This window comes from Pristiophorus japonicus, chromosome 3 (genome assembly GCF_044704955.1).
Source record: "Pristiophorus japonicus isolate sPriJap1 chromosome 3, sPriJap1.hap1, whole genome shotgun sequence".
Lineage (NCBI taxonomy): Eukaryota > Metazoa > Chordata > Chondrichthyes > Pristiophoridae > Pristiophorus > Pristiophorus japonicus.
Window position 1 is genome coordinate 29,376,728 of NC_091979.1, and position 26,973 is coordinate 29,403,700.

At 45.1% G+C, this 26,973-nt stretch overlaps 1 protein-coding gene across 1 annotated transcript in view; it reads left to right on the forward strand.

The window, feature by feature from the left end:
• The window catches only part of LOC139253699 (contactin-associated protein-like 5), a 1,150,822-nt gene that overhangs the window by 845,809 nt on the left and 278,040 nt on the right, over positions 1–26,973 (forward strand). Inside the window, exon 17 of the mRNA XM_070873518.1 lies at positions 7,608–7,826. Within this exon, the coding sequence (XP_070729619.1) occupies positions 7,608–7,826 (219 nt within the window). The remainder of the gene's footprint in view (positions 1–7,607; positions 7,827–26,973) is intronic.

Sequence of the window (26,973 nt, forward strand, 5' to 3'; positions counted from 1 at the left end):
AGTAACCGACGGCACGGAGGAGTATCGCCCGGGAGCATTGCGCCGGTTTGCAACAACCCCGGCAGCGACACGGAAGCAAACTTTGGTTTGTTTGCCACCGTTAGCGACCCACGGTGACCGCACCTGAGAATGCCTGGCATGCAGAGCTGTCCCAGGACGCTAAGGGGAGGCATGACTCCATCAGGTAAGTGTGGTGGATTTTTGGATTTTTTTTTTTGCGATTACTTTATTTAGCGTGAAATGTAGAGTGAAAATTTTTTAAATAAGAACTTAAGAAATAGGAGCAGGAGTAGGCCATACAGCCCCTCAAGCCTGCTCCGTCATTCAATAAGATTCACCAGACTGATTCCCGGGATGGCGGGACTGACCTATCAAGAAAGACTGGATCAACTGGGCTTGTAGTCACTGGAGTTCAGAAGAATGAGAGGGGACCTCATAGAAACATTTAAAATCCGGATGGGTTCAGACATGTTAGATGCAGGAAGAATGTTCCCAATGTTGGGGAAGTCCAGAACCAGAGGTCACAGTCTAAGGATAAGGGGTAAGCCATTTAGGACCGAGATGCAGAGGAACTTCTTTACCCAGAGAGTGGTGAACCTGTGGAATTCTCTACCACAGAAAGTTGTTGAGGCCAATTCACTAAATATATTCAAAAAGGAGTTAGATGAGGTCCTTACTACTCGGGGGATCAAGGGGTATGGCCAGAAAGCAGGAATGGGGTACTGAAGTTGAATGTTCAGCCATGAACTCATTGAATGGCGGTGCAGGCTAGAAGGGCCGAATGGCCTACTCCTGCACCTATTTTCTATGTTTCTATGTTTCTATGATCATGGACACAGCTCCACTTCCCTGCCATTCCCCATAACCCCTTATCCCCTTATCATTTAATAAACTGTCTATTTCTGTCTTAAATTTATTCAATGTCCCAGCTTCCACAGCTCTCTGAGGCAGCAAATACCACAGATTTACAAGTTTTAAATGGGCGGCCCCTTATTCTAAGATCATGCCCTCTAGTTTTACTCTCCCCCCATCAGTGGAAACATCCTCTCTGCATCCACCTTGTTAAGCCCCCTCATAATGTTATACATTTCGATAAGATCACCTCTCATTCTTCTGAATTCCAATGAGTAGAGGCCCAACCTACTCAACCTTCCCTCATAAGTCACCCCCCTCATCTCTGGTATCAACCTAGTGAACCTTCTCTGAACTGCCTTCCTTAAATATGGAAACCAAAACTGCATGCAGTATTCCAGGTGTGGCCTCATCAATACCTTATATAGCTGTAGCAAGACTTCCCTGCTTTTATGCTCCATCCTTTTTGTGATAAAGGCCAAGATACCATTGGTCTTTCTGATCACTTGCTGTATCTGCATACCATCCTTTTGTGTTTCATGCACAAGTACCCCCAGGTCCCACTGTATTGTGGTGCTTTGCAATCTTTCTCCATTTAAACAATAACTTGCTCTTTGATCTTTTTGTGCCAAAGTGCATGACCTCACACTTTCCAACATTATACTGCATCTGCCAAATTTTTGCCCTCTCACTTAGCCTGTCTATGTCCTTTTGCAGACTTTTTGTGTCCTCCTCACACATTGCTTTTCCTCCCATCTTTGTATCATCAGCAAACTTGGCTACGTTACGCTCAGTCCCTTCTTCCAAGTCGTTAATGTAGATTGTAAATAGTTGGGGTCCCAGCACTGATCCCTGTGGCACCCCTCTAGTTACTGGTTGCCAACCAGAGAATGAACCATTTATTCCGACTCTCTGTTTTCTGTTAGTTAGCCAATCCTCTATCCATGCTAATATATCTCCCCCAACCCCGTGACCTTTTATCTTGTGCTGTAACCTTTTATGTGGCACCTTGTCAAATGCCTTCTGGAAATCCAAATACACCACATCCACTGGTTGCCCTTTATCCACCCTGTTTGTTACATCCTCAAAGAACTCCAGCAAATTTGTCAAACATGACTTATCCTTCATGCTGACTCTACCTGACCGAATTTTGTTGATCCAAAAGTTCTGCGACTGCTTCTTTAATATTGGACTCCAACATTTTCCCAACAACAGATGTTAGGCTAACTGGTTTATAGTTTCCGGCTTTTTGTCTGCCTCCTTTTTTAAATAGGGGCGTTACATTTGCAGTTTTCCAAACTTGTTCCAGTTTTGTGAATTTTTTTTGCAGGGAGGCATCTCTTCGGGTGCTAAGAAGATGGATCTTTAGCGAGGGATCTTCAGCTGCACATCCGGCCTGGCACGCTAAGAGAAGTGTGGAACACTTCCTTTAGTGCCCCGCTCCACTCTCAGGGCGCTGAAACTGAATTTTGCTGGGCCCAGCGCTAAAAATCTCCCGACGCTAAATTTAGCATCCGGGTGATATTAGTGCCTTAGGAGCCCTCCAAATAAATTTTTAGCACTGAATTTTCCATCCATTTAAATGAAAGACAGGGACTATACATGTACAATTTCTACCCTACACTATCACAACATGTAATGGGGGTGTACATTTGCCCTTAGATGACTAGTGTTAACGATAGCTAGAGGTTTCTTCGTGAGAGAAAGAGAGAAATCTTGCATTGTGTCGCTTCCTATATCATACAATAGCCAGTCAACGATGCAAGCCATCATCAATACACCGGCAAGTTCAGGGGATTAAGAGATACGCTGTGAGTTGTAAATCTGCTGGCTGATTTACGCCGCTTCGCACAAACACCATCTCACCCCAGCCTCCTCGTTCATTTTAAGAACTCGCTGCATTTTCACATGAATTGGCCATTAAACTCTCGGCAGAAAGTTAGGGCTGGTAATTAAGAGCATAAGTACCCTTTTAATGAAGGGATAATTGGTGCCGCTATGCCAATCAACCACTCTGACCCAGAATGGGAACAATTGAAACTGTTTGCTCTCATTCCTGCAGGTAGTAAATTCTTCTTGGAGATTTAAAAAATTATAAATGTTTAATTTTTTTTTAAAGCGTTTTTACTTTTGCTTTTTGTCCCTTTTCTCTCTCTCTCTCTCGCTCAATCCAATCTTTCTTTCCCTCTCTTTATTCCTCTTTCTGCATCTGATTTGACTTTAATTCACCGTATTTATTTCTCCATCATTCCTCTGTTTCTTTCTAAAATCCTTTAATCCCATCGATTAAGGAGATATGCTGTTGGTCGCGTCATTCACCAAGGTCTAAGATGCCCCGCTGACCTCCCCGTGCCATTATCAGCTCACACTTCCAGCAAGTTACGCGCAAAGAAATTTTGAGCTAAAATGTGCAGGAAAAAGTCCAACAAATGGCACACAGATGCAAGGCTCCAGCAAGATCTGCCTAAATATTTACAGGATCCCCCGTACAGGACAGTTTTCAAACCATTGGTCGACAGTGGCGTTGCTAGGAGATCTGTTACTGGAGATTCTAATAAGCCTCCCATAGGGAAAGATCTTTGTTATTTTCCTACGTTGGGGTAAAAATAAATCCCCATCATTTGCAACATTAGTGGTTCATTAAAATGAAGTAGGAGTATTTTGATTCATGTCAAAGTCAATCAATTGGTAATGAAAATGCACAGGAGCACGCTGTTCAAACTTTCACCTTGTTACATCTATCCTCTCCCACCATAAAAAAAACAAATGCAGGAAAGAATCTTATCATAGTAATTGTCACCAGAGCTGATAGTCACCATACACCTTCGATCAGGCCAACATCCCCAGCATCGAGGCACTGACCACACTCGACCAGCTCCGTTGGGCAGGCCATATTGTCTGCATGCCCGACACAAGACTCCCAAAGCAAGCGCTCTACTTGGAACGCCGACACGGCAGGCGATCCCCAGGTGGGCAAAGGTAACGTTTAAAGGACAACCTCAAAGCCTCCCTGATAAAGTGCAACATCTCCACCGACACCTGGGAGTCCCTGGCCAAAGACCGCCCTAAGTGGAGGAAGAGCATCCGGGAGGACGCTGAGCACCTCGAGTCTCGTCGTCGAGAGCATGCAGAAAACAAACGCAGGCAGCGGAAGGAGCATGTGGCAAACCAGACCCACCCACCCTTTCTTTCAACCACTGTCTGTCCCACCTACAACAGCGACTGTAATTCCCGTATTGGACTGTACAGTCACCTGAGAACTCACTTTTTGAGTGGAAGCATGTCTTCCTCGATTTTGAGGAACTGCCTATGATGATGATGATGAAATGGTCTTTGACATCAGTGGTGTAACATAGTTGTCTTTACTTAATTGAATCATAATCGAGACAGATTTCCATCATACTGATACAGCGTCACACCCTGTATGTGTTGGTTGAGACTTGGCTTGTATTTATTCCCAAGAGTATCGAAGATTAAGGGGTGATCTAATTGAGGTGTTTAAGATCATTAAAGGAACTGATGGGGTAGATAGAGAGAAACTATTTTCTCTGGTGGGAACAGTCCACAACAAGGGGGCATAGCCTTAAAACTAGAGCTAGGTCGCTCAGGACTGATATCAGGTAGCACTTTTCACGCAAAGGGTAGTGGAAACCTGGTGAACCTTCTCTGAACTGCCTCCAATGCAAGTATATCCCTTCTTAAATAAGGTGACCAAAACTGTATGCAGTACTCCAGGTGTGGCCTCACCAATACCCTGTACATTTGTAGCAGGACTTCTCTGCTTTTATACTCCATCCCCCTTGCAATAAAGGCCAACATTCCATTTGCCTTCCTGATTACTTGCTGTACCTGCATACTAACTTTTTGCGTTTCATGCACAAGGACCCCAGATCCCACAGTACTGCAGCATTTTATAGTTTCTCTCTATTTAAATAATAATTAGCTTTTTTATTTTTCCTGCCAAAATGGATAACCTCACACATTCGCACATTATACTCCATCTGCCAAATGTTTGCTCACTCACTTAGCCTGTCTATATCCCTTTGCAGATGTTTCGTGTCCTCACAATTTGCTTTCCCACCCATCTTTGTATCATCAGCAAACTTGGCTACATTACAGTCAATTGAGATGGCTAGATTTTTGTGATGCAATTAAGTTCATGGAGTTAAGATATATTCACCAGCTGTGAATGGCGGAATAGGCTTGAGAGGCTGAATGGCCAATTCCTGTTCCTATATCTACATCCCTCTGCCGCATTGGTGAGGTGTGGTGCCTAGACTTGTGCCAAGTGCAAGAGCCTTGCACCCAGCCATCTAGTAATTTGCCAATTTCAGTAAAGGTTCAGGGCCTGGGAGGGTTGTTCACTGGCACACTGACAGTGGGGAGGGGGGAAGAGGGGAACTTGAATCTTTGGCACTCCACTGTTGTTCTGCCTCTTATTTGCCACATTGGAAATTCAGACACCCTTGAGAATGGGCCCATAACAGCACCGCCCCTCCCGCCACCACCCCAACCCCGCCGATAAAGGACACTCCCTGACATTTTACTTGGGCTGTGGCAGGTAGAAGAATTTTTAAAATTTAAAATTCATGAGTCCTGGTTCAGCTCCACAGATTACAGACTGGTCGACAAGGCCAATAGAAGTAGTGCCAGCCTCTCCTCAACTCCGCAGGCCCGATTGTATCAGTACGGTGTAAATGACCAACCACTATGTTTAAATTAAACCCACTACAGGGACAACGTCTGAAATGCAGAATCCTTGGGACTGAATCTGAGCCGGTTTTTGGCTTTTGCCCGATTTCAGACAAGAAAATCAATAGTCTGAAATCTGGAATCGTCGGGGCCGAATCCGTGCCGGGTTTCGTTTTTTGATGCATTCTGGACCTCGCCGCCCACCGATTCCCGGCACTGCGCATTTTACCAGCTTCCTCGTCCCTTGCTGTCCAATATCACCACCTTGGCTGCCTCAAAAATGTCCGTTTTTTGGACAATACTTCCGGATTCTGGACGACTCCATCTGCGATGCGCAAAATGTCCGGTTTTTGGACAACTCCAGTTTTCGGAGTTCCGAATTCGGAACGTTGCACCTGTCCCGCATTTCAGACAGGGTCAGGGATGTTGGCTTCCAGGTGGGGTGGGGGTGGGATGGGGTTGTGGGGGGAACAGATCCACCCCCATAGGACCTGTCCAGAAACTCCAGGACTGAGTGCTACGGTGGTATTATGAGTGCTACGAAGCCCCTGTCTGCTCTCTCAATTGGATGTAAAACATCCCATGGCATTATTTCAAAGAAGAGCAGGTGGGAGGGGTTCTCCCCAGTGTCCTGGCGAATATTTATCACTCAATTAACATAACAAAAAAACAAATTATCTGGGTCATTATCACATTGTTGTTTGTGGGAGCTTGCTGTACGCAAATTGGCTGCCGCGTTTCCCACATTACATCAGTGACTACACTCCAAAGTACTTCATTGGCTGTAGAGTGCTTTGAGATGTCCGGTGGTTGTGAAAGGCGCTATATAAATGCAAGTCTTTCTTTCTTCCATATCACAAACTGCAGTACACAGATCAGTGCCCGTGTGTCCAAGACTGTGTTGTATACTTTGTGAGAGGCACCAAATGGAGGCCAGTCCTTCCCTGGGGAGAAGCAGTGCTACGAACAATCTTGCCACTGCTGCTCTTGTGCGCTTTCATTAGACGATACCTGTTTTTTCTGAGTGTCTCGGCTACTTGTTTGGCACGTGGTTCCAAAGGTACCCTCTGGTTCCGTGCCCAAATTTCAACTTGTTTACGTGTGAGCTAAGGCAGTGTGGCAATTTGATCATGGCTGGGTGCCACAGCCAAGCCTGATCCGATCCTCACCCTGACATCCACACGCTCAGGGTCTTCGACAGTTATCAGTTGCAAATTCTTTCCTTGTAATAGTAAAGTGTACTTCGCCTAAGTGGGACATTGGCCCTGAAATTGCGGTCGGAGGCTTCCTGCGGGCAATTGCCTCCGACCGGAGAATTTTTACGAAATTAACTGGTGGTCCCGGGGGCTCCCCGAATTCCGGTGGGGAGGCCTTCTCTTCCCGCGCTGTGAAGCGCGCTCCCGTCATCCAGGTTCCCACGCAGAAGGTGCAGTCACGTGTGACTGCTCAGCCAATCAGGTACAGTATTCCACAGCATTCTCATTAATAGCAATGAGAACTCCGTATCTACCAGTTCTCATTGCTATTAATGAGAAAACAAAACAAACACAATAACACCAATTTAAAAAATAAAAAACAGACTTCACGTAATTAAAATTAATTGAAATAAAAGTTAATAAACAGCTTAGAGAAAAAAAAATTCCGAGTTTTTAAAATGTTTTTTAATTATGGTTTGAAATAAATTTAACGTAGTGGGCAGGGTTTTAAAAATAAAATGTGTATTTTAAAATTTCTTTTAAGTTTTAAGTGTATTTTAAGACTCTTACACCTGTAAAAATTAGTCTAGGTGCCTGCTTTTATCAGGTGCAAAAGTTTTGAGGACATTTGCTGGGCAAGAAATGGATAAATACGGCAATCTTGTCCAAGCAAATGTCCTCGCTCCCGAAATGTGGAGGATCTGTCAAGCTCGGAAAAGCCGGTTTTCAGCACATGTGCATTGTGCGATGAAAACCGGCTTTTCCAATGCCTTCCCGGGTCCGTAGACAATCCGTATCGACCCAGGAAGGCCGGGATTTCTGGGCAATTATGTTCAGAGACTAATGTCACTGTGTGTGATTTTGCAGCCCCAATGGAAGTGCTGTTCTCATTCGATGTGGGTAATGGACCATCCGAGGTTATTGTGAAGTCGTCCACACACTTGAACAACAATCAGTGGCATTATGTCAGGGCAGAGCGAAATATCAAAGAGGCATCGCTTCAAGTGGATCACCTGCCAAGCAAGACTCAAGTGGCCCCAGATGACGGACACATCCACTTACAGCTCAACAGCCAACTATTTGTAGGTAGGAAAGAAAGGATCTTTTGATCCTGTACATCTGCATTGAGATGAGTCACTTAACGTCCTATTAACATTCTACAACCATTGTGTAATTCAAGGGCTCACAAAAATCAAATGGGTTTACTCTTATTCTTCACTGGCAGCTCAATTGAATGGCAGTTACTTAGATTTACGTCAAATGGATTTGAGTTCCCAGCACAGAAAAAGTTAGAGAATGGGGTGCAATGTTTGGAACTCTTGATTGATGCAGTCAATTTGCACTGTGAGAGGCACGTAACACATGTGGAAGGGAGAAAGTGCTCTTGACACGATAAGTATAATGTGTTGACAATTATGAAGGCAAACTTTGGATATCAGAAGCGTTCGATTTGGTGCGGAATGAAACTAGTCGCTGTAACCAATGGAGCAATTTTCCGAACTGCAGCTGTGATCGGTCATAACCCTCGGAGAAGCTGCAGATCCCAGAATATTACAGCACAATAGGAGGCCATTCAGCCCCTCATACCTGTGCCGGCTCTTGGAAAGAACTGTCCAATTTAGCACCACACCCGAGCATTTTCTCTCTAACCCTGGAAGTTAGTTCTCCTCAAGTACATGTCCAATTGCCTGTTGAAAGTTCCTTTGGCATCTGATTCCACCACACTTTCAAGTAGCCCATTCCAGATCTCAGCAACCCTTTGTGTGGAAAAAATTCTGCTAATTTCGTGCTTTCACCAATTATTTTTAATCTATGACCTCTGGTTCCCGACCCACTTGCCATAGGAAACAATTTCTCCCCACTTGGTCTATTAAATCCTCTCGTAAAATGAATTTCAAAGAAGCAAATCATATCCGCTTCAAGTACCAGGGATAAAAAAGGAGGAAAACGTTACTTGACGCATAGTCTGCCAGAGTCGGGTGGAGGGATCTAAATTTTCCTCGCTGTCCGTCCCATCACCGTGCTCAATTTTTCTACCTACCTCTGTTGATTCTGCCAACTTCAGAGGTCAAGGAGAGAAGGATGGCATTAGTTCCTTGGGCTATGACAGCAGGCTCAATAACGCCCTTTTTGGGGGGGTGAGAGAGCTCAGTACTGGACACCCCTCCTCAGATCCCAATTACTTGGGGTCAGCCATTTAGGACTGAGGTGAGGAGAAATGTCTTCACTCAGAGGGTGGTGAATCTATGGAATTCTCTACCCCAGAGGGCCATGGTGGCTCAGTCATTGAGTATATTCAAGACAGAGATGGAGTACTGCGTACAGTTTTGGTCTCCGTATCTAAGGAAGGATATACTTGCATTGGAGGCCTTTCAAAGAAGGTTCATGAGGTTGATTCCAGAGATGAGGGGGTTGACTTCTGAAAGATAGGTTGAGTAGGTTGGGCCTATACACATTGGAGTTCAGAAGACTGAGAGGTGATCTTATCGAAACATATAAGATTATGAGGGGGCTTGACAAGGTGGATGCAGAGAGGATACTCATAGGGGAAACTAAAACTAGGGGACATAGTCTCAGAATAAGGGGCTGCCCATTTAAAACTGAGATGAGGAGGAATTTCTTCTCTCAGAGGGTTGTAAATCTATGGAATTCTCTGCCGCAGAGAGTTGTGGAGGCTGGGATATTGAATATATTTAAGGCGGAGATAGACAGATTTTTGAGCGATAAGGGAGTAAAGGGTTATTGGTAGTGGGCAGGGAAGTGGAGCTGAGTCCATGATCAGATCAGCCATAATTTTATTAAATAGCGGTGCAGGCTCGAAGGGCCAGGTGGCCTACTCCTGCTCCTATTTCTTATGTTCTTATGATAGATTTTTGGATATGGGGATAGTGCAGGAAAGTAGAGTTGAGGTGTAAGATCAGCCATGATCTTATTGAATGGCAGAGTAGGCTCGAGGAGCCGAAAGGCCCACACCTGCTCCTATTTATTTTGTTCTTGTGTACTTACCTGTCCGAGGCGCCCCTTTAATTGGAGGCCCCTTGCCTTCTAGTGTCTCGCTCCTGCTGCATTGAGGTCAACTCCCTCTCAGTGGTGGAGGTCCTGCGGGGAGCATTGGCCTATATGCTTAAATATGCCTGAGGAAGAAAAATAGGCCAGGTACATGGCAGGGCTTGGGGACAGGGGGGATGGGTGGAAGTCCCATCCTGACCCTACTGTAACGGGATTAGGAAGATCCAGGCTCAGCGTCCAAATTTACATGCAAACCCTGGTGCGAGTGAAACCGTCCAACCAGGTCTTCATGGGAGGAGAAGGGGAAAACATTGGTGCCCAGCAACAAATTCTCATGCCAGAATGCAAAATGTCTAGCTTGCAAAAGTAACCACAAAAGAAACATGCATTCTAAAAAAAAAATCATATAAAAGGAGAGACAACGAAAAAAACTACAGAAAAGAAAGTTTTGTACAGTGGCTGAGGAAATAGTTTTGCAAACTTGTGCTCAGGCCTGTAGTTTCAATTGTGCTGGCAATGTTACTTTTGAGAATTATTGTATCAAACAGAGAAGGATTAATGAAAGCAATAAGGTTATCTGTCTTTGGTTGTCGCAGAACATTCAGAACCAATATAGCAATCTTTAGACAGCGACAAGACTGAGTGCTGAAAGCAATTGGGAAAGAACCCTAAAGATGCTCTTGTCAATCATGCGATATTACACTTCACATTAGCGGTCAGGACACGTTGGCTTAGAAATACGATGGCACTGCACCCATTTTCGAGGGGTCCAATACGGCGGAGCGGGGTGTGTTCTGAGCCGGAAGTGCGAGTTCGCCATATTGGTATAGGCATCAAAAGAGGCGTCTGGGGCCTGTGCCTGAAACAGGCCTTAGGCTGCTTGCATAGTCAAATAAGGGGCCTGACACCTGTTTCTTGCCCCTTTTTCCCAAATTTGTTTGCGTCGAATGCTGTTGGCGGCGGGCGCAAAAATGGCGTTAGCGAATCGGCAACCATTGCGGAAAAGGAAATGGGATGGAGTGTAAAACTGGCAGCCGGTTCTGCCAATTCACACTACCGATCATAGTGAGTTTTACCCCACCCATTATACCTGGGAACCAATGGGAGCGAGGGAGACCAGAAGGGCTGTTGTGTTGCACAAACTACAATTGCATTTTCTACCAGGAAGAGTGGCCAATCAAACTGTGCAACACCGTAAATTGTGTAGAATTCTCCCAGAGCCTTGATTAAAAAGTGTTTTTAAAAGCTTCTGAATTGCAATTGGAAACGTTCGCTTTTCAGTATAAAAATAAGCCTAAAATCTTATCAAATGTTCACCAGCTCCATGGCAATACAAGTAATTGTAGCTGGATTCCCAAAGATCATCAAATTAATAGACATTTATTTCCGAGGCTATTCCCATCACTACTCGTGAGTAAATTGAATTGTGGTGACACTTCAGTTTATGACAGATTTATCAGCACAATAATTATACATTTCACTGATGCTGTCCTGAAACTGCGCTGATTTAATTAACGGAAACATTATTTTTCTGAGACCTGTGCTTAATATCAGCTGAGGCATTACTTCACAATAAAGTCAAACAGAAATTTAATTCAAAAAAATGTATCTTTGAGCCACAAACGCTTGTGTGGAAAAAAATATGTTAGTCAGTGATAACTCATTTGCGTCAATAGTTCTATTTACATTCAATCAGAAACGTAATTCCCAGAATCCCTTAAGCAAGAATGGTCCCAGGCTGTATCAAATAATCAATTTGGCCTGGGTTTTTATCTGGTTTTTTGCCTCTCCCAGGAGATCACATGATTTCGGGTGGGGTGGAGTGTATATGTTATGATACACCAGGTATCTCAATTGTGTGGGACGGGCTCGCTGGACCAGATGGTCTTTACCTGTCTGTAATTTTTCGTCTGTTTGGTATGTTCATAATGGGCAGATCACAGCACTCGCCAAGGGTACTTCTCAAACCTGCGCCCTCTCCCACCTAGAAGGACAAGGGCAGCAGGCACATGGGAACACCATCACCTGCAAGTTGCCCTCCAAGTCACGCACCGTCCTGACTTGGAAATATATCGCCATTCCTTCATCATCGCTGGGTCAAAATCCTGGAACTCCTTCCCCAAATAGCAGTGTGGGAGAACCTTCACCACATGGACTGAAGCGGTTCAAGAAGGCCACCTTCATCACCACCTTCTCAAGGGCAATTAGGGATCGGCAATAAATGCTGGCCTTTCCAGCAACACCCACATGCCATGAATTAATGCCTTTAAAAAAAATGTATTGACATATAGGGACCGAATTTGGACAAGGCCCCCACCCACCCAAGAGCCGCTCGATGGCCGCCGAGGTACCAGACGGTACTTTTGGCAGAGTTTTCATCACAGAGGTCCCTCGAAGGTTGGCGGGCAGCAAATGAACAACGTACGCCGCCAATCTGGGTGGCAGCAGGCCGGAGGTCTCATTCTTGGCGGCCAATGGCAACACTTTGGGCGGCTCTTGGGCGGGTGGAGGCCTATGACCAAATTCTGCCCCCAAGACTTCCAGCGGTGAGTACCAGTTAAGAACTCATAGGTGCGCCAGCTTTCTGAATTGAATTATGCTTGAAAACCCTAAAAATGTCATCACCCAGCCACTACACCTTTGACCTATCTAATCTTCTCTTTGTAACCTCGTCACTCTCTTGGACTATGCCCTTGGGCTTCCCAGTAACAAAACAACAATTATTCTGTTCTATCTAATTCGCCAACAGTGCAAAACTACCAGAAATGCAATAGAAATGCAAATCTTTTCAAAAGGATTTTATATTATATAGAGGCAAAGAAAACAACAACAACAACTTGTATTTATAGCGCGCCTTTAACACAGTGAAACATCCCAAGGCGTTGCACAGGAGTGTTATGTGACAGAAATTAGCGCAGTTGACCAAAAGATTGGTCAAAGAGGGAGGTTTTAAGGAGTATCTTGAAGGAGGAAAGAGAGTTGGAAATGGGACGAAGTATAGGCAGGGAATTCCAGAGCTTGGAGACAAGGCAACAGAAGGCACTGCCACCAATGCTTGAGCGATTATAATCAGGGATGCTCACGAGGGCAGAATTAGAGGAGCGCAGACATCTCGGGGGCTTGTGGGGCTGGAGGAGATTACAGAGATAGGGAGGGGTGAGGCCTTGGAGTGATTTGAAAATAAGGATGAGAATTTTGAAGTTGAGGTTTGCTTAACCTGGTTGCCAATGTAGGTCAGCGAGCACAGGGATGATGGTGTGAGTTAGGACACGGGCAGCCAAGTTTTGGATCACCACTATTTTATTTTACCTAGGGTAGAAACAGGGGATAGGTGAGGAGAATTTCTTTTATGCAGTGCGTTGTTATGTTCTGGAATGCACTACCTGAACGGATGGTGGAGGCAGATTCAATAGTTACTTTCAAAGGGAATCAGATAAATTCTTGAAAAGGAAATTGTAATGTCTGTAAGCTTGTAATGTTTGTAGCTCTACACTGTGGATGTGGACATATTGTGTACTGCAAGTGCAGGGTTAATAATAAACAGAAATAGGCAGTTTTCCGGAGACTTCCGAGAGAGCTTACTGCCATGTTAGGAAGCTGTGTGTGCTGTGTTCTGTGAAGATATCACAGTTGGCGACGGAAGATGAGATTTTTCGGATGATTTAAAGCTTAAATTTTGTTGGTGAAGGATTGGGCCAGCCGACAGTGGGACTTTGGAAGTTTCTGTCTTTGGAAAAAGCTACAAAAATCTGAGGTAAAATAGAGCACATGGTGTGAACAGCTAGAGATTAAAATGGCAGGTGTATTGGGATATTTGGGTGAATATAGACACGACCGGGAATGTTTTAAAGCGTATGTGGATTGGCTAGAAATGTATTTTATTGCAAATAACATAATCGAAGTTCCAGACAATGCAGTCCAGAAACGGGCTGTGTTGGAACGTAAGAAAGCGATCTTCTTATCGGAGGCAGGTCCGGCATTGTACGAAACTCTTGTAAATCTGCTTGTGCCTGACGAGCCAAAGGACATAACGCTTAAAGAGATTTTAACGAAGCTGGAGCAGCACTATAACCCCAAACCATTAGAAATTGCTGAAAGCTATCATTTCAAGATTTGGTATCAAAAGGCTGATGTGAGTATCAGCGATTACATCGTAGCATTTAAAAAGCTATCGATGCACTGTAATTTTGGAAACTTTTAAAATCGAGCATTATGGGATCATTTTGTTTGTGGGGTGAAAAATGATGTGATCAGAAGGAAGTTATTGACGACGGATGACTTGACTTTTGAGATTGCTTATCAGACAGCGAGGTTGATGGGCATGGCCGAACAATATTCCCGAGAATTAAATAATAATTACGGTCATCAGTCAACCGAAGGAAATCACCTGCAGGTTCAAAGTGAAAGACGGTGGGGGCCCAAAGTCTCAGAAACTGGAAATTCTAACACAGCGTCGAAGTCGTGCTATAGGTGCCTGGGACAACACATTGCTCAAAGTTGTCCTTACGTGAAGGCAGAGTGTTTCTTCTGCAGAAAGACTGGGCCTCTTGTGAAGGCATGCCGACTGAAGGGTAAACCAGTTTTTAAAGCTATGAGTCTAGCGTTCAAAGCTATGAGTAGAAATCCAAAGAGACTACATAGCATGGAAGAACAACAATAGGACGAGGAGATGTTAGAGTTACACATCATCAGGAGCACGAGGTTAACGGACAGCGATTCGGAAAGCATCAAAATCCACATAGATGCTGCGGGATTCAAGATACCAATGGAAATTGACACGGGTGCATCCTGAGTGTAGTACCGGAGTCACAATACCGCGACAAATTGCGAGATTTCCAACTGGAGAAATCCAAGATACAGCTGTGAGGCTACTCGGGAGAGAAAATTCCTGTAGTAGGCCGTATCACCGTACCGGTGAAATATAAAGATCAATTTCAGAACTTGCCTCTAATAGTAGTGAAAGGAGACAAGCCTGCCTTACTAGGAAGAAATTGGTTGAGCTCACTGAAGCTGGATTGGAGTAAGATTTTCTGTGTGGAAGCGAGATTTTCATCAATGGATGAGGTTATCAAGAAGTATCCGAAGGTGTTCTGTGAAACGGGCAGTCCGATCCAAGGCTTCAAGGTGAGTGTCAGGGTACAGAAGGACGCTAGAATGGTTTACTATAAACCACGTTCCGTACCATATGCACTCAAGGAGAAAGTTGAGCAATAACTCAAAAGACTAGAGACTGAGAACATTATATGTAAGATAGATCGATGTAATTGGGCTACACCCATTGTTGTGGTACCTCAGTCTGATGGTAAGGTAAGATTGTGTGGTGATTATAAAGTAACCGTAAACCAGGTTCTAGAGGGTAATGTCCCCAATACAGATTTGTTCACAACACTGACAGGTGGTCAGATCTTCTCAAAACTGGATCTTACGAAGGCCTACTTACAGCTTGAACTAGATGAGGAGTCCAAGTCATGTTTGACTATAAATACTCATCTAGGCCTATATCAATTCAATAGGCTACCATTTGGAGTGTCTTCTGCCCCTGCCGTATTCCAAGGGGTAATGAACCAGATTTTGCAAGGTATTGAAGGGGTAGTATGTTATTTGGATGACATACTAATTTCAGCACCAAATAGGAAAATTCATAATAACATATTGAATGAAGTCCTCAAACGTCTAGAGAAGCACAGAGTATGAGTGTCTGCTCGTAAGTGTGAGTTATTTAAAAACTCAGTGGAGTACTTAGGGTACAGAGTAGACAAAGATGGTTTACATCCAACCATGGAAAAATTGAATGCGATCAGAAATGCACCCACTCCCAGGAATATCATTGAACTTTGTTCATTCTTGAGTCTTTTGAACTATTATGGGAAGTTCCTACCAAATTTGGCTACAGTATTACATCCACTGAATGAACTTTTGAAAAAACAGGTCCATTGGAAGTGGTCAAATGAATGCGATACAGCATTCAAGGAGTGTAAAAGCAAATTGGTAGAGAGCACCATGTTAGTTCAGTATGACATATCTAAGGAGATTAAGCTAGCATGTGATGCCTCTCCGTATGGAGTTGGGGCAGTAATCTCTCATGTATTAAGTAGTGGGGAGGAGAGACCAATTGCTTTTGCTTCACGCACTCTCAGTGCCAGTGAAAGTAATCATGTGCAAATTGAAAGGGAAGCTTTGGCATTAGTTTTTGGGGTCAAGAAGTTTCACAAATACTTGTATGGTCTTAAGTTTACCATCATTACGGACCATAAGCCCCTAACAGCAATCCTCCATCCAAAGTCCCCAGTTCCAACATTAGCTGCAGCCCGAATGCAGAGATGGGCTTTGATTTTGTCAGCATATACATATGATAATGAATACAGACGATCAGCTGATCACAGTAATGCTGATGCAATGTCTAGATTGCCTTCCCCCTCACAAGTTACACTCGATAGGGAAGAAGTGTTTTATTTTTCATACATTGATGAACTGCCAGTAACAGCTGAAGAGATTGGTAGAGCAATCAGATGTGGCCCAGTGATGTCAAAGGTATATGAGTATATTGCAAATGGATGGCCAAACCAGGTAACAGACAAAGATACACATCTATTCTTCATTCGTAGGAATGAATTATCAGTCGATAAAGATTGTATCATTTGGGGTGCAAGAGTGGTTATACCAAATAAATTCAGGTCCAAATTATTAGGAAACCTCCATGACCAGCACCTGGGAATGTGTTTGACCAGGAGTTTTGCACTCAGTTATTTATGGTGGCCAGGTCTTGATAAAGATATAAAGTATATCGTGAGTCAGTGTACGACATGTCAATCGGTAAGCAAGCAACCACCACCAGTACCATTACAGCCATGGAAATGGCCTTCCATGGTGTGGCAAAGGCTACATATTGATTTTGCTGAGTTAGAAGGACAACAATTGTTCATTGTGATTGATAGCCATTCGAAGTGGGTTGAGGTGTTTCCAATGGGGAAAGTAACAACAAGTAAAACATTGGACATTTTACGAAAATTATTTTCTTCATTTGGCCTCACTGAAGAAATTGTTTCGGATAATGGACAACAATTTCGTTCAGAAGAATTTGCACAATTCACGAGTAAAAATGGTGTGAAACATACCAAGGTTCCACCATACCATCCTGCTTCGAATGTTGCAGCAGAGCGCACTATACAAATTGTAAAACGTGCCCTGATAAAACAAATGTTAGATCCAAATCCACAGAAACGACAGTTGTCATTGGATCACAAATTGGCTAATTTTTTGATTACATATTGAAATACTCCTCATACGACTACTGGTAGAACACCAGCAGAGTTGTATCTCAAATGACAGCCACGAACCAGATTCTCATTGTTAAAGCCAAATTTGGCACAATCCATAGAAGAGACACAATTAAGACAGAAAGAGAATCATGATAGAGGTAGAGTGAAAGAGAGAAGTGTGAAATGAAACCAGAAGGTGAGAGTGAAGAACCATCACCATAAATGGTTAAAGTGGTTACCAGGAAGAGTGGTGAAGATATGTGGTCCTTGCACATATTTGGTAAAGGTGTTTGACAATGGACAGGTTAGGTTTGTTCATATTGATCATATTTTACCTACAGACATGGAAGGAGTTGAAGGTGGGAATGATTCAATTATTTCTGACTCATCAGATAGTTTTGAGACACCAGTAGCAAATCCTAAATCCAATGTACTGGAAACAAATCCAGGAGAGAATCAGAATGAAAGTCTGAGTCCGAGTCAGGAAACCAAAGAGCCTGAAGTTAGAGTGAGTTCAAATGAAAATCAAGGAAATCCCGTGGAGGAAAACGTTCCTTAGGATGAGCCTCGAATGAGTTAAGATTCAACACCATGTTTGGAAGATTCTGTTCGAGAGCGAAGGTATCCTCTTCGAAACAGAAAACAAGTGGTAAAGTTAAATTTGTAAATATGGAAAAAAAAATAAGTTTTTATCCTGTGTTATGTATAAACATGAAAGTTATGTATGATGTTTGTTATAATAACTTCTTCATTAAGGAGGGAGAAGTGTAATGTCTGCAAGCTTGTAATGTTTGTAACTCCACATGTGGACGTATTGTGTACTGCAAGTGCAGGGTTAATAATAAACAGAACTAGGCAGTTTTCCAGAGACTTCCGAGAGAGCTGCCTGCCATGTTCGGAAGCTGTGTGTGCTGTGCTGTGAGAGTATATCACAGAAACATTTTCAGTGTTATGGGGAAAGAGCAGAGGAGCGAGACTAATTTGACAGCTCTATCGAGGAGGCAGCAAAGGCATGATGGGCCAAATGGCCCCCTTCTCTGCTGTATGATTGTACGATTCTACGAAACACATTTTTCATGAGGACGGTATCGCCTTTAAGACATAAAAGCATATGAAATCGTACCAGGAGCACGCCATTTGGCCCCTCAAGCTTGCTCCGCCATTCAGTAAGATCATGGCTGATCTGATCATGGACTCAGCTCCACTTCCCTGCCCGCTCCCCATAACCGTTTACGCCCTTATCACTCAAAAATCTGTCTATCTCCGCCTTAAATATATTCAATGATCCAGCCGCCACAGCTCTCTGGGGCAGAGAATTCCATAGATTTACAACCCTCTGAGAGAAGAAATTTCATCTCATCTCAGTTTTAAATGGACGGCCTCTCATTCTAAGGCTACGGGCTAGAACCTCCACTTTTGAGCTTATCGCCCAAAAACGGGCGTTATTTCTGGTGTGGGTGTTAAAAAAGGGTTTTCAGATTGCTGGCTTCTCACCCATTCTCAAAGCACCGAGTTTACATTTTTGAAAATGGGCGTTACCGCGAGCGATATCAAATGGGCGGTAGCGTTAATTCTTTCTGACCTTCTGCCGTAAAGTGTGGCTGTCCTTAGCAACGGCATGGCAACGCTCGATTCCTGTGATTCAGGAGGTCAAGGGTCATCTTGACATGCGCAGAAGAGGAGACAAAGAGAGGGGGAGCTCAGAGGCACTGAAAGTGTGTGTGGCTGTGGAGTGTGCTTGTTTGGCTGTTGTGGGAGGAACGAGGGAGATTCACCAGCAGCAAAAAGCCCACTAAGCACCAAGAACATAGTTGGCACCGAGTTTTTGTCCAACAAATAACATATAAAATGGAAGGGATGGAGGAGGCCCTGGAGCTGATAGCCAGGAAAACTGGTGGCAGAGGGCTCCCAGTGGTCCCGGAGTGCCGCACTGCACTCCAAGGTGATGCACCCGCCATTGCCAACCACACATGAGAGCCAGCAGCAACATCTTGCTTATGGCTCGGAGCACACTCCCACCTCGGGGCCATCCTCTCCCGTATCCATCCAAGCAGCGCTTTGGCCATCACCTCCTCACCACCCTCCCGCCCCTCCCGCAATGAAGCATCGCCTGAGGACCTCCTCGGCCAGGCAGCTTGGAGTCAGGAGGGGACGGGGTAGAGGTGGGGAGGAGAAGTGGGATGGAGGTGGGATGAAGGGTTGGTTTGTACAGAAATGCTGATCATTTCAGACCAATGTTCGGTTTAAATGTTTTTTATTTAACAAAACCTGGTAGCACATTGGCTCCGATAGCTGCACCATTACACGCTGGTGATTCCTTAATATCAAAAGGTATAATCACACTTAACTTCAATCACCTTCAACTTTAACTGTCACCAATGTGATGCTCGCCATTGATCTATGAACTGCACACCCAGCAGTCTGTCAGTCTTATAAATAACACCAATATTCTTTCAGGTAAAGCGATCATTGATGAACTCCTGACATAAGGCTCTTGCAGCTATCATGCCACCATGGGCCCTTTCATGCGATTTACAGGGGGGCGGGGGCATGGCTTCCGCGTCAGCCTGATTGTCTGACCTGATGTCAGCATCCGCCTCCTCGTCCTCCTCTTCCTCTCTCTGGTGAGGTGGACTGTCAGACTCATCAGGCAATTCTTGTCCCCTCCTGATAGCCAAGTTGTATAGCATGGAGCTGGCCACCGCAAATTGAGCTACCTGCTCAGGGTAGTATTGAAGCTCGTCCCCTAAGTGGTCCAGGCACTCCAATGGTTTTCTCAACGATATTGCGAGTTGCTCTTTGGCTCTCATTGTATCGCCTCTCGGCCTCGGTGTGGGTGTCACGCGGGGGAGGGGGGGTCATCAGCCAGGTGGCGAGGCCATATCCTTTGTCCCCAAGCATCCAAGCATTGACCTTGTGGCTCATTGTTAAACAAGTCAGATACAGTGCTCTCACGCAGGATGTGAGCATCATGAATGCTGCCCAGAAATTGAGCATTCACTGCCAGTATAATTTGCTGGTGGTCGACAACCAGCTGGACATTCAGGGAGTGGAATCCCTTGCGGTTCCTGAAAACCTCAGCAGCATGAAAAGGTGCCCACATCATGATGTGCGTACAGTCCATTGGGGAAGTTTGCAATTCTGGAGAATCCTAGAGCCTTCTTACTCTGTGCCTCCCTGGTCATAGGGAAGCTGATCAAATCCCTCCTGCGTGCGTACAGGGCTTCAGTAACCTGTCTAATGCAGCGATGTGTGGCATGCTGAGAAAGTCCGCAAATGTCGCCAGCTGTGGCCTGAAAATAACCCTAGGCGTAGAACGACAGTGCTGCGGTGACTTTGACCTCAACGGACAGTGCAGTTCTGATGGTGCAGGCAGGCTGCAGATCTGCCCTTATCAGCTGGCATACCTCAGTGATAACCTCTTTGTGGAAGCGCAGTCTCCAAAGGCAGGTGGTATCGGGCAAGTCGAGGTAAGAATGCTTCTCCCTGTACTTGCTGTAACGTCTCGTCCTCCTCATCTGTCTGTCACTTTGTACATTGGGCACATAATGCAGTGTAGTGTTCCTTTGGCAATGTTGAGTCTGCTGCATGTATTTGGTCACCAAGAGAGGGTGAGAAAGGACAGGCCCCATTGCAGTAGCTCTCTGTTTTCCACCAATTGTTCACAAACAAATAATGTCCCGACAAACACACCTCTTCAATTTCAATCGGTCACAATGTGGTCAATATTATTTCTGTGAAGTACCTATGAATGACTCCACGAGGCAATGTGTTGTACTCAAACTGTACTGACCTTTATCCTTTATTCGTAACTCCAGAGTGAGGCAGCTGCATGGTGGCTCCCCTTTTATGCAGCCCCTACCACCAGGGCAGGAAACCCTGGTCTCCACCAGTTGCACCCTCTAGTGGTGCCAGCAGGTATATATACAGTGTAAACCCTATTGATAATACATCAGGTAAACAAGTCTCCATCTTATTCAACTATACAGTGACTACACAGAGAGTATATTTTAGTCTGCATATATAACATCACTCTCCCCCAAGTCCTTTGTGTCAATGACCATTGCACTATGTGCTCTAGCTTAGCTCTCCCCAGACTGAAGTGCCAATAGCCCTGGCACCCCGGCTGTGCTTTGGCTTGGCTTCCTAACCCAAGTCCTTTTGCCACAACGTTGGGTAGTGGTTACCAGTTTGGATGGTTCAATGATGCAGTGGAGGTTCCAGTGGGTTCTGGGTGTGATCCATGTATGTGTCAATGGTTAAATACATCCATTCCATCTGCCCCCCGCCAACCGCCTTCCACCACAGCGAGATCATGCAGCTGGCCTGTTACATTAACATACAGGATCAGACACAGTGCAAGTACAAAGAAAGGAAGAAAAAAACATTTTTATCATGACACCTTGGGTCAGTGACTTACATTTGTGACGTTTTACGATCGTGCGCCAGGATTGGGTAGATTGCACTCATGATTCAGTCATGGTCAGTATTGAGATAGCAGTGCTTGCGAGGACGCTAGTTCCAGAGCAACTAAACTGGGTCCCCTGCTAGCGGGGTGGGCTTGCTTCGCTCACCTTGCCAGGACTCAGGGCCTTTGCCGTTGCCTAGTGGTGGGCAGAGCCACAGATGTGTGTGGCCTCCCTGTCCTCCTTTGAGGGCTGCAGAATCTTCTGCCTGCTCTCTAACGGTTTTGGGAACCTGGCTGTTCCAGGTCCCATTTGGGGAATTCGTTGGTTCTGATCTTAGCACTCCTGGACATGGCCGAGGTAGCGACTGGGTCTGGGGGTTGCGCCGTCTCCACCCGGGTGGTGGGCAACGGCGGCCGACTGCGCGTATTGGTGCCATTTTCATTTCCAGGTCCGTGGCAAATAGTGCCATCGGGTGCCGTTAGCGTGAGATAGATTTGAGGCAGGGTATCAGGATCAGCGCCTTTACCCTCCCGAATTCACTCGCTTGCTACTTTTGGGGACACTCTATTCCTGAAATCTCACAACAACATTTTGTTCTTTACATTCTTAATCGGTTTGTTACATTGATTGCCATTCATACAATGTCTCTTTAAGTTCAGTTGATTGCAGGTCTCCTTTAAGAGAACCCTGCCATGCCACGCTGCACCTCACTGCGGCAGGGATGCCAACCTGCCTCTGTCCTCGAGGTTGACTGCCTTGATCCTCCTCTCTCGCGATTCTGCCACAAAAGCTGGAAGAGTGCCTGTGAATTCGATCTTCCTCCCCAGGAGTCTTGCCACTGGAGCCGGGAAGGTACTTTTAGGTCGTTCCGGTCGGATCATTGCCAGGCAGCCATGCTGGACGGTCTGTGCCTCAGGTGCTGCGCTGGTCTGTTCTCTGGTGCCTGGCCTCTGAGCACGGGGGACATCGAATGAGAGGGGATCTCATAGAAACATTTAAAATTCTGCTGGGTTTAGACAGGTTAGATGCAGGAAGAATGTTCCCAATGTTGGGGAAGTCCAGAACCAGGGATCACAGTCTAAGGATAAGTGGTTAACCATTTAGGACCGAGATGAGGAGAAACTTCTTCACCCAGAGAGTGGTGAACCTGTGGAATTCTCTGCCACAGGAAGTTGTTGAGGCCAATTCACTAAATATATTCAAAAAGGAGTTAGATGTAGTCCTTACTACTAGGGGGATCAAGGGGTATGGCGAGAAAGCAGGAATGGGGTACTGAAGTTGCATGTTCAGCCATGAACTCATTGAATGGTGGTGCAGGCTCAAAGGGCCGAATGGCCTACTCCTGCACCTATTTTCTATGTTTCTATGTTTCTATGATTGCTGGAGTGAAGAGGTCTTCCCATTTCCACTGGATCTTCCCCATCCATCTTCTTCCGAGTAGCGTTGGACCATCACCTGCAACAATCCACAGAGGTAACTTGTGCACCACGCCATAATGGATTACACTTACTTCTACACTATCAAAGACTGGAATCAGCTCCTTGGTGTAGGTGCACAACTTTTCCTGCATGGAACCAGCTCGGGCCGTTTTTCGTTCCATAGCCTCTCAAATGCATCCTGGCTCATCACTGACTGGCTCGCTCCCATGTCCACTTCCATGAAGACTGGAACGCCGTTTATCTCGACTCCCATCTTCATTGGAGGACAATCAGTGGTGCAGGTATACACGCCATACACTTCTTCTTGGGGCTGAGCTGCCCCTCTGGCCAAATCATCATACTCCCCGCTGGATTCAAAGTCATCTACCGACTCATGTATATACACGGTGTAAACCTTATTGAAGTACATCAGGTAAACAAGCCTCCATCTTATGCAACTATACAGTGACTACACAGAGAGTATATCTATAGTCTGCATCTATAACAGGCAAGATGTTTTTAGAGATGTTCATATCAACTCCAGCCACCTGCAGAGTACATCCGAACTCCACCGAGGTTGAAGCAAACAGCCTTTTAAAGGACGCGACATGTGATCTACAACATGGTGTCTATAACGCTGTGATTCGTTCCTGGTAGTTCCACTTTTTGTGGGTGGTTTTTTGATTGAGCGATATTGTGGGCAAAATGTGTGCGCGGTGGTGAAATTGATGATGGGCGATCTCCATGGGCGCTAGATTGGGTAAATATGCTCTTTACAAAAAACAGTCACTGGGCATTAATATTGAATCTCGGCGTTAATTCCATGCGATAAGTAACGCTGGGTGATATTATGGGCGTTGAATGCGCCCATTCTGCTGATTCTGCCACAAAACATTGGGCTGGCAGTATTATTTTTTCTTGCCGTTAAGCACATGGGGAAAGTAACGCTTGGCAATAAGTTTCCGAATAATGCCCGCCAGTTTCCATTTTGTGCCAGAATGGGAGATATATGGGCGTTATACATCATTTCAGCGATAAAATGGGCGTTAAATGGGCATTAAGCAGGCAAAAAAAGTGGAGGTTCTAGCCCCTTGTCCCCTAGATTTAGTTTCCCCGATGAGTGGAAGTATCCTCCCTGCATCCACCTTGTCGAGCCCCCTCATTATCTTATGTTTCAATAAGATCACCTCTCATTCTTCTCAACTCCAATGAGTATAGGCCCAACCTACTCAACCTATCTTCATAAGTCAACCCCATCATCTCCAGAATCAACATAGTGAACCTTCTCTGAGCAGCCTCCAATGCGAGTATATCCTTCCTTAAATACGGAAACCAAAACAGTATGTAGCACTCCAGGTGAGGCCTCACCAATACCCTGTGCAGTTGTAGCAGGATTTCTCTGCTTTTATACTCCATCCCCCTTGCAATAAAGGCCAACATTCCATTTGCCTGATTATTTGCTGCACCTGTATACTAACTAAAGACCTTGAAATAACGTACTTTTCTTTCTTGGTTGCCATGCATGGCTGATTACAAGCTGGTGGTGGGTTGAATATAACCGTGCGTGAAAACAAATGACTCCAAAGCTGTATTTCACAGAGAAAAACTTGATACGATGCTTGAACGTTATCCAGCTAATTATTTTCTGCCGCAAAATTTTTTTCTTTGCTGTATTTGCAAATTGCATTCGCTCCAGGAAATTGAAGGAAACAGGTCATTTTGCAGCATACGGCAGCTCAAAATAGAACATTGCATTATTTACAGGCCCCTGCTCCTCCAGCCTTACCCGATTCCTGATGCTCGATTTCTTCACATCCGCCTGATTATGAAAGAAATTCACCCTCCGGTACTGTCACTGCGCGCTCTGCTCAGCCGCATTTTAATTGCACTCCTGTTTAAAATTAAACTCTGGTGCGTAGTCTGCCTGATGACTGAACTATACCACGCACAGTTCTGGTCTCCATAATTATAAAAAAGGACACAGAGGCACTGGAGAGGGTGCAAAGAAGATTCACAAGGAAGAGGAAAAATTTGCAGGGCTACGAGGAAAGGGCAAGGGAATGGGATTAATTGGGCAGCTGTTTCAAAGAGCGGGCACGGTCACGATGGACCAAATGGACACCTTCTGTGCTGTATGATTCTATGATAATGCAGCAGTTGGCATTCCTCACACCAGTAGTCCATTAATGGTCCATTGAGGTGAAAGCCACAAAGTGTAGCATTCTTGTAAGTGCTCGGAGAAGGGAGAATTCCCGAGGATGAAGACATCATTGAAACTTCCAGCAAACTAGGCCTTCCTTTGAGGGATTCTTGATATCTGGTCACACAATCTGGGCATTCAGGGCGAGGGAACCCCTTTCTGTTCAGAAAGGTGAGGGATATAACATAAGAAATAGGAGCAGGAGTAGATCATCTGGCCCCTTGATAAGATCATGGCTGATCTGATCCCGGCCTCAACTCCACTTCCCTGCCCGCTCCCCATAACCCTTGGCTCCCTTAGCTTTTAAAAAATCTGTCTACCTCCACCTTAAGTATATTCAATGACGCAGCTTCCACAGCTCTCTGGGGCAGAGAATTCCAAAGATTCACGGCCCTCTGAGAGAAGAAATTCTTCCTCATTTCCATTTTAAATGGACGACCCCCTTATTCTGAGACGATGGCGACATCAATGATGGGAGCTTGCAGTCGCGTGGGGGACGACATACGTTGCACTATGCATTCAGGGAATCCAGCAACACGTTAGTGGTCCGATCACGCTTCTTTCCACCTGTCACGGTTGATAGATGAGTACCCCAGTCTTTATAAAACCTTGCCCAGGTGACACCCTGTCAGATATTTGCAGTTCCCCTGTGACCACTTGAAATAAACATTCGGCAGGTTAAGGGGTGATTTGATCGAGGTTTTTTAGGGATTTGAAAGGAATCATTAGGTTAGCTGGAGAGATACTATTTCCACTGGGGGTGGGTGAGTCTACGACAAATGGACCACAACCACAAAATCAGAGCCAGTCCATTCAGCAGAAAAGTTAAAAAAAACATTTCTCCAAACAAAGGTTGGTAGATGTATGGTATTCTCGCCCACAAAACGCAGTAGATGCTCGCTCAATCATAATTTTATATCTCTGGTTGCTAGACTTTTGCTCGCCATGGGCACTGAGGGATATAGAGCCAAGGCAGGTGGATGGAGTTAGGATGCAGATCCACCTATCCATACTGGCTCTTCACATTGTCATGTATAATATGAGGCAATCAATTGCTGCCTGTAACGCAAGAAAGAAAGATTTGCACTTATACAGCGCCTTTCACGACCACCGAACGTACCAAAGTGCTTTACAACCAATGAAGTGATTTTGAAGTGTAGTCACTGTTGTAATGTAGGAAAAGTGGCAGCCAGTTTGTGCACAAGCAAGCTCCCACAAACAGCAATGTGATAACGACCAGATATTCTGATTTTGTTATGTAGATTAAGGAACAAATATTGGCCAGGACACCCCTGCTCTTCTTCGAAATAGTGCCATGGGATCTTTTATGTCCACCAGGGAAGCCAGACGGGGCCTCAGTTTAACGTCTCATGGAAACATAGAAAATAGGTGCAGGAGTAGGCCATTTGGCCCTTTGAGCCTGCAGTACCATTCAATATGATCATGGCTGATCATGCAACTTCAGTAGCCCATTCCTGCTTTCTCTCCACACCCCGGGATCCCTTTAGCCGTAAGAGCCCCATCTAACTCCCTTTTGAATATATCTAACGAACTGGCCTCAACAACTTTCTGCAGTAGAGAATTCCACAGGTTCACAAGTCTCTGAGTGAAGAAGTTTCTCCTCATCTCAGTCCTAAATGGCTTACCCATTATCCTTAGACTATGACCCCTGGTACCGGACTTCCCCAATATCGGGAACATTCTTCCTGCATCTAACCTGTCCAAACCTGTCAGAATTTTATATGTTTCTATGAGATCCCCTCTCATTCTTCTAAATTCCAGTGAATATAAGCTTAGTCGATCCAATCTTTCTTCATTTGTCAGTCCTGCCATCCCGGGAATCAGTCCGGTGAACTTTTGCTGCACTCCCTCAATAGCAAGAATGTCCTTCCTCAGATTAGGAAACCAAAACTCTACACAATATTCAAGGTGTGGCCT